This window comes from Pipistrellus hanaki, assembly GCF_964339955.1.
Source record: "Pipistrellus hanaki genome assembly, chromosome: 7".
NCBI classification, from domain to species: domain Eukaryota; kingdom Metazoa; phylum Chordata; class Mammalia; order Chiroptera; family Vespertilionidae; genus Pipistrellus; species Pipistrellus hanaki.
In genome coordinates, this window is record NC_140509.1 from 83,485,058 (window position 1) to 83,496,365 (window position 11,308).

The 11,308-nt window shown below is 45.6% G+C and overlaps 1 protein-coding gene across 1 annotated transcript in view; it reads right to left on the reverse strand.

The window, feature by feature from the left end:
• The window catches only part of NOX3 (NADPH oxidase 3), a gene marked incomplete at both ends in the record, with an annotated part of 53,835 nt that overhangs the window by 21,140 nt on the left and 21,387 nt on the right, over positions 1–11,308 (reverse strand). The window contains 3 exon segments of the mRNA XM_084889347.1: positions 235–397; positions 7,383–7,636; positions 9,608–9,700. Of these exon segments, the coding sequence (XP_084745473.1) occupies positions 235–397; positions 7,383–7,636; positions 9,608–9,700 (510 nt within the window).

Sequence of the window (11,308 nt, forward strand, 5' to 3'; positions counted from 1 at the left end):
CAATGGCAATGAAGCAATAAAATTTATGTCTTGTCATCTCTAACCAGATCAGATGGAACCCTTCTCATAAATGCAACGCTAAATGGAGGTTTTTAAGAACATGAGTACAGTGAAGGGTCCTTGAGTGTATTCCTCAGAGTTAATTAAAATCCTCCCCGAGAATCGGCCGATGATAGATAGCAGGGATGGAGCCTTCTAATCCGCAGCAGGGCGGGCCGGTGATTTCCCTCCTACCTTGTTCAGCGTCAGCGGGGGCTGCGGCTCACAGCACCGGTACCACAGGGACTTCAGCACCGCCGCGAACGGGGTGACCCCTATGCCTGCAGCGATGCACACGCTCACCGGGTAGCGGAACACGTCGGTCAGCGCGGCCCCGAAGGGCCCGTCCACGGCCAGCCTGCAAGCAGAGCGCCCCGCGGGGTCAGAGCCCTGAGCTCAGAGTGCCCCCGTCCCCCCAAACCAGCGCTTCCCAGGAGTGTGCAGGGAGCTGGCTCTGTGCTGCACAGCTCCCCTTTGGAGCTGGGGCTCAGCATGAGCCAAGGGGGCCTGCCACCTGGGAGGGGGGCGCAGGGGGACCAGACAGCCGGCCCAGGTGTCCTTCATGGAGGGGCGATGCCCGGACTCCCGGTTGGAGCTCAGGCCTCTTCCACAGGGTGCTCTTCTTCCAGGTCTTGGATTAGAAGCCCACTCGTGGTGCTTCTATTCCTTCCCTCTCTTCTCCTGGCCGCCACCAGAGCAACAAAGCAGGGCCTCCAGCTGGTTTCCAAGGTTGTCTGTTCTCTCCTTATCATCTTTCTCTCTCCTGTTTTCACTTATTCCGTCTCACACCTCCGTACCACCTATTCATATAATTTTAGCGTCATGGAAGCCATTTGTGTGAAACCAGCAAAAACATTTCGAGATCATTGGCCAGTTCACATGCCATTTCTAAAACCCGTTATTTTAGATTGTGCAAACTCAAAGTCTGTAACGATTAGGCCAGGGTGGCACTGGTGTGTCCTTGCTTAGCAAACGGGTCTTGGTCTTGATAAGGAGAAGGCATGTTCACTGCATAATATGATTGTGTTTAACATGGCCCTCACTGTCTGCACTCCAGTTCTCACAACCAGTTCTCCACGCTGGCTGTTCTGTCATTTCCTAAAAATAAACAATACCCCATTGTGCCACAGGCCCTTTGCACACCCTATTCCAAGTAATCATCTGGAATTCTCTGCCCCAACTTCTCCCCTGACTGGGTTAATGGCTGCCCTTTCATGAGGTCGCATCCCAATCGTCACTACCCAGGGGAAGGTTCATGGACCTCTTAGACTAGTTGAATCCCTCTTTATATAGCGCCATGTACCCTCCTCAGCGGCCCTCATCACAGTTGCATTTTCACACCTGTTTTGGGGGTGTGCATGCAAAATTGTTTTGGGTCAGCCTTTGCTTGCTTCTGTATCCCAGCGCCTCATGCCAGCACGCAGTTGCTCACTAACAGTTTACTGAATAAATCGTAAAGGGAATGTTTAAAAGATTTCAGTCAGCAGAATGTATTAAAAAAAAAAAAAGTCAACTATTCCAAAAGCACACATTTACATATGAACAAAGATATGCTAATGAAAAGGGTTCTAAGCTATTCATCACCACTCCCTAAGGGGTGTCTGTTGAAGGCACCCCAGTTTGGCCCACTGGGCTTAGGATGTGCCATGAAAGTTCAATTGAGTTTATTTAAAAATATTCCACCTGCCAGACCTCCTAATAATTCAAATGAAGTCTCCCCAAGTTAATCTTAATTAATAAGGCTTTATTACATATGGATATATGGAAATGGAAGAATACAAATAAAAGGTCACTAACCAGAAAGCGTTAGTATCTCAGCCCACTGCAGATTATTTCATAAATAATTAGAGAAGGGGCATTGGGAGAGAAAAGGTAAAACTGTCCATGGATTAACATGTCCTACTGGTAATTGTTTTTATAATTAGTCATATTCAGGATTTATATAACATTGATTTGAAAAGATAACAATGAAACCCAAAGAAGAATTGTGTCCTATAATCCATAGAAATAGATAATACACAAATTTCTGCATAATTTTTTAGAATTGAGAACCTACTCCGGAGCGGCAGGCAAAAATATTCAGCCCCTCTTCCCTGCTAACAGAGGATCCCTCCTTCCACCTCCCTGATAGCTGACATTTCCTTCCTTCCTTCCTTCCTTCCTTCCTTCCTTCCTTCCTTCCTTCCTTTCTTTCTTTCTTTTAATATTTTGTTGATTTTTTACAGAGAGGAAGGGAGAGGGATAGAGAGTTAGAAACATCGATGAGAGAGAGTCATCGATCAGCTGCCTCTTGCACACCCCCTACTGGGGATGTGCCTGCAACCAAGGTACATGCCCTTGACCAGAATCGAACCCCGGACCTTTCAGTCCGCAGGCGGATGCTCTATCCACTGAGCCAAACCGGTGTCAGGGAGCTGACACTGTCTGATATCCACTGAGCCAAACCGGTGTCAGGGAGCTGACACTGGCTCCTTTCAGGGGCAGCTCTGAGGCGAGAGTTCTCCCACGTCTCAGGGAAGTGTCTTCTGACTACGCGCCCCTCCTGTCTTCCTGAGACACACATATCAGGTCTTTCCTCTGTCCTGTGCCTCAGGCCTTTAAATACTTGGTGGTAGTGATCATGGCACTTTAATTATTCTTTTTGGGCCAAAATGTCTTCATTTCTCAAGACCTCTCACGATCCTGAGATGGCTTCCTTTGCCCAAATTTGTGTTTTTCAAGTTCGATCAGCTGCTCCCTCTTCGATGGGGACACAGAGTTTCTAACAACCCAGCACAGAAGGCAGTTGGCCTTTCAGGCACCCACATGGGCTGTTCCCCTTTGCTTATGGCCAGCAGCTTCCCCCACTCACCTCAGCAACCTCTAGTCTAGTCTTGCCTCTCCCCCCCCCCCCCCAATTTATTTTTTAAAAATGTAACTTTTTATTAATTTCAGAGAGAAAGGGAGAGGGAAAGAGAGAGATTAACATCAATGGTGAGAGAGAATCATTGATTGGCTGCCTCCTGCAAGTCCCACACTGCAGATTGAGCCTGCAATCTGCGCATGTGCTCTGACCCGGAAGTGAACCTTGACCCCCTGGTTCATGGTGGCCTTTCAACAGCTGAGCCACGCCGGCTGAGCTCCTCTTGTCTCTTTGAACCCGAGATGTTTATTCATCCATATGCCTCTCCTTACCTAATCACTCCTTTGCTGACATCTCTGTGGTAAGTGACCTTCCTTATTTTGCTAATAATAATAGCTAACTTTAAACAAAATCCTTTTTTTAAAATTTTTTAAATTTTTTAAATTTTTATGGATTTTTAATGACAGAAACAAAATCTTTATTGTTGAAAGCATTACATATATTCCCCTTTTTACCCATTAACCCCTTCCAGCCCGCCCCCACCCCCGCCCCAGGCCTTCACCACCTTATTGTCTGTTTCCATGGGTTATACATATATGCATTCAAGATCTTTGGTCTAGCCGAGACCGGTTTGGCTCAGTGGATAGAGCGTTGGTCTGCGGACTGAAGAGTCCCGGGTTTGATTCTGGTCAAGAGAATGTATCTTGGTTGCAGGCACATCCCCAGTAGGAGGTATGCAGGAGGCAGCTGATCAATGTTTCTCTCTCATTGATGTTTCTAACTCTCTCTATTATCCCTCTCCCTTCGTCTCTGTAAAAAAAAATCAATAAAATATATTAAAAAATATCTTTGGTTGATTACTTCCCACCCACCCACCCTTCCGTGCCTTCCACTCAGAGCTAACTTTTTTTTTATTATTCATCACGCTAAGGGTTTATATGGACTGTGCCATTTAACCCTAAACAAAGCCTCCAGTGCTGCTATAATCATTTTAAGATGGGGAGACTGAGGCTCAGCAGATCAGGACCACACACACAGTACGGCTTTGAACCCAGCTGTCTGAGGCTGGAGCCCTGGCTCCCGGAGGCAGGCCAAACTGCAGAAAACTCCAGAATCTGCTCTGAGAAAGCCTTGCATTTTCCTGTAGGAGCGAAAGCCTTCTCAAGGAGCTCCCTCGCCCCCCCTCTCTCCTGGGCTCAGAGACAGGCTCTTGGCCCGGCTCTTCGCCTCCGTTTGCTTCTCCTCTGGGCTCCCAGGTCACTGAGTCCCCAGGGCGGGGTGAAATCCGTCTGGATCCAAAACCAGTAAAAACCTACGGTTCTTTCCCCCAGTGTTTAATTTCACTCAAAACACCTTTGAGCGATAAAGTCATTTAAGGAGCTCCAATAAAATGCTGTTCTTCCTGGGTTAAGATATAAACAAATTCTAGTTGGTTTTTTGTTGTTGTTGTTGTTTTACTGCTAGTACTTGTGCTGGCACACACATATTTGATCAAGTGAATTGAACAAATAAAGGGAAGCTGCACTGTTTACGACGACTCGTTTTTATTTATTCCCTCCATATTTATTGATGCAACTTAGAGTAAGGGCCTTTTCTAGCCCTGGGGCACCAAAGTGAGCCAAACAGATATGGGGTCTTTACTCATAGAACTTCCATTCTAGTGAGTGTAGGGAGATGTGAACAAGTAGATGCTGTCCTGGCTGGTGTGGCTCAGTAGCTAGAGCATTGGCCTGCAGACAAAAGAATCCCAGGTTCAATTCTGGTCAAGGGTCTGCACCTGGGTTGCAGGCTCCTCCCCAGATCAGATCCTAGTCAGGACTTGTGCAGGAGGCAATCAGTCCATGTTTTTCTCTCACATCGATATTTCTCTTTGTGTTTCCCTCTCTCTTCTACTCTCTCTAAAAGTGAATGGAAAAACATCCTTGGGTGAGGATTAATAAAAACCACAAACAAAGGACCAAGAAAAACAAGCAGATGGTTAGTGTGTCAGGTGCTGGTCATGAGCAAAGTGAACCCAAGCTTCAGCTGAGCTCAAGGAGGGAAAGAAAGGATTCACTAGGAGCCACTTGAGCAGAGACTGGAGGGAAGCAGGGAGCACAGATCTGAGCAAGAGTGTCCCAGGTGGGAGGAGAGGCAGTGGCCCGGTGGGGGAGTGTGCTTGCTGTGTGAGGGAAACAAGAAGGGCTGATGCCCCCAGGGAGCAGGTGGTAGAGCCAGGAGCCTGGGGCCCTACGGGTGTGTGGTGGGGAGATCCTGTCAGGCCCTGAGCTGATAGAAAGCCTATGGGCCTCTGAAAAGCACGTTCTGAGTCGTTGTTGGGGGATTGGGGGCAATGCTAGCTGGTCTGTGAAGGGAAAGGTTGGTGAAGAGACTGAATGACTGTATGCCCAGAGCAGAGACCAGGCTAGCAAATAGGATGAAGATATTAATCTCTCTGGGGGATCAGTGTGTGCGCGTGCGTGTGCCCACATACCTGCTTTTATCCCTATTAAGCAATTATATTGCATTCTGAATCTCAGAATCCTGTCCCATGACTTCTTTTCTATGACAAAGTCTTCATAGAAGTGTCAGGTGTTGTCATCTGACGGGAGTGCTGGTCTGGTTTGACACCATATCACTCTTTACTGCTAATGTTTGGGAGGAAAGCTTGTGGCTTTTCCTACTCGTTAAACACAGCCAAGTCCAGTGCTCCCAGTTACAGCTCAGTGTCCCACGGGAAGGGGGAAGGGGACAATACACTGATCAGATTCTGTGCCTCAAAGTCATCCCAGTGCCTGCTGTGCCACCTGTAAATGCTTGTTACGTTAAATGAGCTAAAGCACCCATTTGGAGTCCAGGGGCTCATCTATCCCCTTCTCAGATATTTACTCTGCACCCACTGTGCCAGAAACTGTACTAGGTGCTGGCCATTCAGAAGAGAACAGACAACATCTGGCTCCCAGAACATTCCATTCTGGGTGAGTCTTTCCAGTGTTCACCACCCAGTTTCTTATGGCAGCGGCCACTGCTTGGTGGTCCCTGGTACCCACCAAGGATGGCAGAAGAAAGAATATCTTGATGCTTCTTTTTGAATATCAATTTTTTCAAAAATGTTTTTCTCATCATTTGTGTGTGTGTGTGTGTGTGTGTGTGTGTGTGTGTGTGTGAGAGAGAGCGCGCGCGCGTGCCCCTGTTTATCTGGGGCCCTACACACAGGCTTTGTGTGCTTATCAGGTAATCCTGCAGTAAGAGTAGGAATCAACATTAAGCCATTGTTTTCCAAAAGGAGCCAAGGAGTGGTAATTTACATGGGGCTTCAGTAATGTTCTGGATTGCATCATCTCCTCCCAGGTGATATGTGACCTTATTTGGAAATAGGGTTGCTTTGGCTGTAATTAATCAAGTGAAGATGAGGCCAGGCAGCTGGGTGGACCCTTATTCCAGTGACTGGTGTGTGTCTAAGTGGAGGTTACAGGAACACAGAGATGTAGTCACAGGAGGCAAGAACACTGTGTGACAACAGAGGCAGAGACTGGAACGCTGCAGAGGGCGGGTGGCCAAGGAAACAAGGAGTGCTGGTCAACCCCCAGAGGCTAGGAAGACACAAGGAGGAATTCTCCTCTACAGTTTCGGAGGAAGGATGGCCCTACAGACACCTGGATGTTGGACTGTAGTCTCTAGAACTGTGAGAGAACGATATTTCTGTTGTTTTAAGCCACCCAGTTTGTGGTCCTTCATTACAACATCCCTGGGAGACTAATCCAGATGGCACTATCCTACAGCCTCCTCAGACCTGCCTTGTGCACACATATTTGATCAAGTGAATTGGTCAAATCTTCCTTGTAGCGAAATGAAATTGTTTGCTTGCATTAGACCTCCTGAGGTCCTGGAGGAAGGACTGGGCTGTCAGGTCATAGTGCCATGAACTTCTTGGACCGTCAGGTCATGGTGTCATTTTATGAGCCTCGATCTGGGATTTGTTAGCCTTTTCTCCAGTGTCTGGAGCTTGCGGATCAGTTCTGACCATGAAGCCTGCTTCTTAAAAAGATCAAACTTCACAAATGTAAAGACCTCAGCCTGACAGCAGAAAGTTCACATGGCTGTCTTATTCATCACAGGCTAAGGATAATCCACCACATGATGGGTTGGGATTGGGAAAGCAATATTTTCCTTCTTCCTGAATCATCACCTGCATTTGTTGAACATTTTTATTTTTTTTTAAAGAAACATACTTGCTTTTTATCAGAAATCTTCTAAATTACGGTTGACCCTTGATCAACCGGGGGTTAGAGGCACTGGCCCCTGTGCAGTTGGAAATCCATACTCATGACTACCCCAGAACTTAATAATTGTAGTGTTTGTATAGATTCTCAAATCTAAGAAATGGACTTGAACTTACCATGTAGATATTAAATTTAGCAATAAAAGTATTGCTAGATTGGGTAGCATGTTGATGCACTAAAATACGTACCTTACTTTAAAAAATATTCTACTGACACACACAAAGGGAATGGGATCCAACCTTGGCAGGCTCCAGGGCTCCTTCAGGGCCTGGCCCTCAGCTCCAAAGGCCCGACACAGAGTTCCGGTCCAGTCTCCCACTGCCCGGATGTGCACACTGAAGAAGTCCTCCTGGGGCGCGGAGGTGAGGGTGAAGGGGTGCCACTCCAGCCAGGATATGGACGGGCACTGGATCAAGACGTACTGCCCGGGTGCCATGCGGAAGTGACGCTTTCTCATGTGAAGTTCCAGGACCCCCGACGGATGGCTCACCACCTAAAACAGAACAAGGGAGTTGATCTTTCTACCCAAGCCAAGTAATAAGAAAAGAGCCTGCATCACATCAAAGGTTTTTTTACATTTTTTAAATAGACTTTTTTTGAAGTATAGTTTACATATAGCGTTTGTAATGAGCCTCCACGCGTCTCTGACATCATGTTTATGTCCTGGTTGGAGTTCAATCCCGCCACAGTGATGTCTGAAACCTGGGTAGCTGCACCCAGGTGCCACGTGGTGTCTGGCACGTGGCTTTATGTCTGAGATGGCCCAGCTTCCTTAGCATAGTTAACCGGACCCAAGAGAACAGACACTAGCACATCACGTATTGCCCATCACTGTGCTTCAAGTTATTAAAATAGTCAATTAGTGAACAGTCATTTAGAAAAATAGTGAATTATCTCCTCGTTTTAAAAATGTAGGTTCTGTTTTAAAGGATCTGAATCGCTTCTCAATCCTTTGTGAATTAGCCCTGGTATTTCTTCCTTGTAAGTGGGAAGCCCTCTTCAAGCTTACTCTGAAAGGTTTCCTTTTGTTTGAGTCACGTGCCATCTATCTCCTTCCTGCACGCTGAGTGTTAGTAGAGGAAGCATCATGCAAATCTCTTATCACTGTTATAAGAACTTTATAACCCACTGCTTATCAGAGGCAAGAAACTAATTTTCCTTTTTTTAGATTCCCATCAGCTTTCTGAAAAATCTCTCCAGGTCCCAGGTCTTTTATTGTGGCAAGAGTTATAAGGGAACAAAATCTCGTGTCCAGATTATGTGACAATGTTTTTCCACACATGCGAGAATTTCACCGCATTTTAATCACTGGTTCTGTTTCTCTTCTCCCTACTGATTCTGCCGCAAAATTGTCTCCCCAGTAACAGCTTTAGTAGATTTCTAGACGTTTACTGTCTAGCGTTTGATACAGCCTCATAGGCTTTGGTGCTTAGCTTGAAAATAGCAATGTGGCAACAGCTTAAAACAGAAATATGGAGCAATTTCTAGGCTTCTGCTCTCATGAAGATAGTTAAAGGGATATAGTATCCTATTAATACAGTATTAGCAAAGTGGTATAGGCTTGGTTAGCAGAGAATTTCCTCTTAGACATTTAAAAAACCGGGGGCAGAATATTTGGTACTTTTTCAGTCTCCTAGACCAATGGTCAGCAAACTCATTAGTCAACAGAGCCAAATATCAACAGTACAACGATTGAAATTTCTTTTGAGAACCAAATTTTTTAAACTTCTTCTAATGCTACTTCTTCAAAATAGACTCGCCCAGGCTGTGTTATTTTGTGGAAGAGACACACTCAAGGGGCCAAAGAGCCTCATGTGGCTCTGGAGCCACAGTTTGCCGACCACAGTCCTAGAGCATGCATTCCTGGTCTGTCTGCTCATATCTTATTCCTGCACGAGGTAGATATTGGTGAGCCATGGGTAGGGTTGGCGAGATTAGAAAATGCTACCACAGAGCAAGTGCCACTCATTTTACTGGGCAGAGCTGATCCTGCATCCTTCCTCTCTACTTTGAGGCCCTCAGCACACACCCCCCCTGAGAGTGACTGTTTCTCCATCTTCTGTTCAGTGATTGCAGGTGTGAGAGTATGGGCTTGAACACACATGCATATCATTTATATGTTTACAGAATCTGTGCCTCAACGTGGTGAAGGAAGCTATTACCAGTGTAAAGCAGGCTCAGTCCCTCTGGAGAGAAACTGAAGTAGAGAGAAATACAGCCAATTTGTGTGCTGCCCCACAGCCTTTATCAGAATTCAGTGCACTAGTCTGGAGCCCTGGTCCCTGCCTTCGGTTAAATTAGTCACACGAAAGGATGTGCAGGAGGCAAGCAATTATTAGCACAGAAGATGAGCCTCTAAATTATAGACAGTTCTGCAATAAAGATGGCAAATTAAAAACTTGGGCTAATAAAAAATTTCCATCTACACGCAGGCTTTTATTCCGACATAAAGCTACATGCATACCTTTGTAATGACAACTTCTTGGTGAAATCGCCAGATCCTAATTAGTCTTTCACATGCATACAGGACCACAGGGCCTAAAACCCATTTCCAAGCCTGGAGAGAGAGAGAGAGAGAGAGAGAGAGAGAGAGAGAGAGAGAGAGAGAGAGAGAGAGAGAGAGAGAAAGAGAGAAAGAGAAAGAGAGAGAAAATGAAAATAGAATCTAAATACCTTCAATTTGAATCAAATCAATATGTTACATGATGGGGTTTAGACAGTTTTCTTTAACTTTGGGCCAGTTGTCAACAACAAAGATGTCTCCTCGTATTAAATACTAGAACATTCAATTATTCCTTGAAGTCTACAAGCTTATTTAAGAGATTAAACTCTTCTCTATTGGTTTTTATGCTCACTTGATCAATGATGCCTTTATGTAATCAGAAATAATTGAATTTGCAAAGAAATAAGAAAGCAGATTGATGTTTATGTTCCATATGATAGGGTCATAAATGCTCTCAAACTCTGCCAAAGTCAAAAGCTTATAAAACTACATTACTGAGCCAACATAAAACATGGGAAATTAAATAAAAACATTTCAAAGAGTAATTTGGGTGGCCAGAATGCATCACAACTTGGGGGTCTACCTAGAGGAGTACCCCCACCCCTCCCACACATATACACTCACACATGCAGGCACAGCCAATATGATCTGGAATAAAACATGAAGTTAGTTTCTCAGTATTTTCAACCCATGTTTACAGAGTCAGAACAAAAGCCTCAACTCACTGTTACAGTTCCCGTGGTTCTGGTCTCCGTAGCAGTGAGCATCACTATTGTCACCAAAGCCCACCCATGTTAATCTTTTCTGATTATAAACTGCATTATTGATGCTCATTTGACCAGCAGGCTATTCCTGTCTCGGGTTGGGGAAAAAATAAGGTGTCTTTTTTTCCCTAAAAGGAAATGAATAGAAACTTTAAAATTTTGAAGCTTTCTCCTAGGTCTTATACCAAACAAGCCCACAGGGCATACGGTACTCTGGCTCTTTTACAGAAGTAAAGTAGAAATGAAGGCTCAGCAAGATCAAATGGTCCAGGGGCACAGAGGCCATAAGATGCACAGTAAGGACGTGAACCCCAATGTGCCTGGCCCCTGGACTGTGCTCTTTCTAGGACCCCAATGCCTCCTTGAACATTTACCATGTCATCACACTTCTTCCTGTCCAACGCTGACATAGGTACTGATACTTGTTTTACAAGACTTTAGAAACATATTCACTGAATTTCAGGATGCTAAGTGTTCTTGGAGATCTAGTGTGATTTTGCATGTACCTGTATAGAATTACAAACCAGAATGGGTATGAGTTGCTTGGGAGACAGGTCTAGATCACAGAGACCCAGGACTATAACTGCATCCATTTCTCCGTTTTCCTGAATTCCCTCCCTGGCTCACTAGACCCAGCACAACGTACTACCTTAGGAATAGGAGAATGTCCTGGAAATTCACCGATGGACTCACTGTCTTCACCACTCCCTAGTCCCTTGCCTGCTATCCTGCTCCGTCTTTCCTGTGGACAGGTCATAAGCACTTCCGCATTATTTTTATTCCTATCATCTTTCTTGTTGTTGTGCATTCTCTTTTACTTATTTCTGGGCGTGTTTGCACCACCCCTCTTCTCTCCTACGTCAGCCTTCTCTGCTTTTCCCCGGGGAGCCTGCTGTTG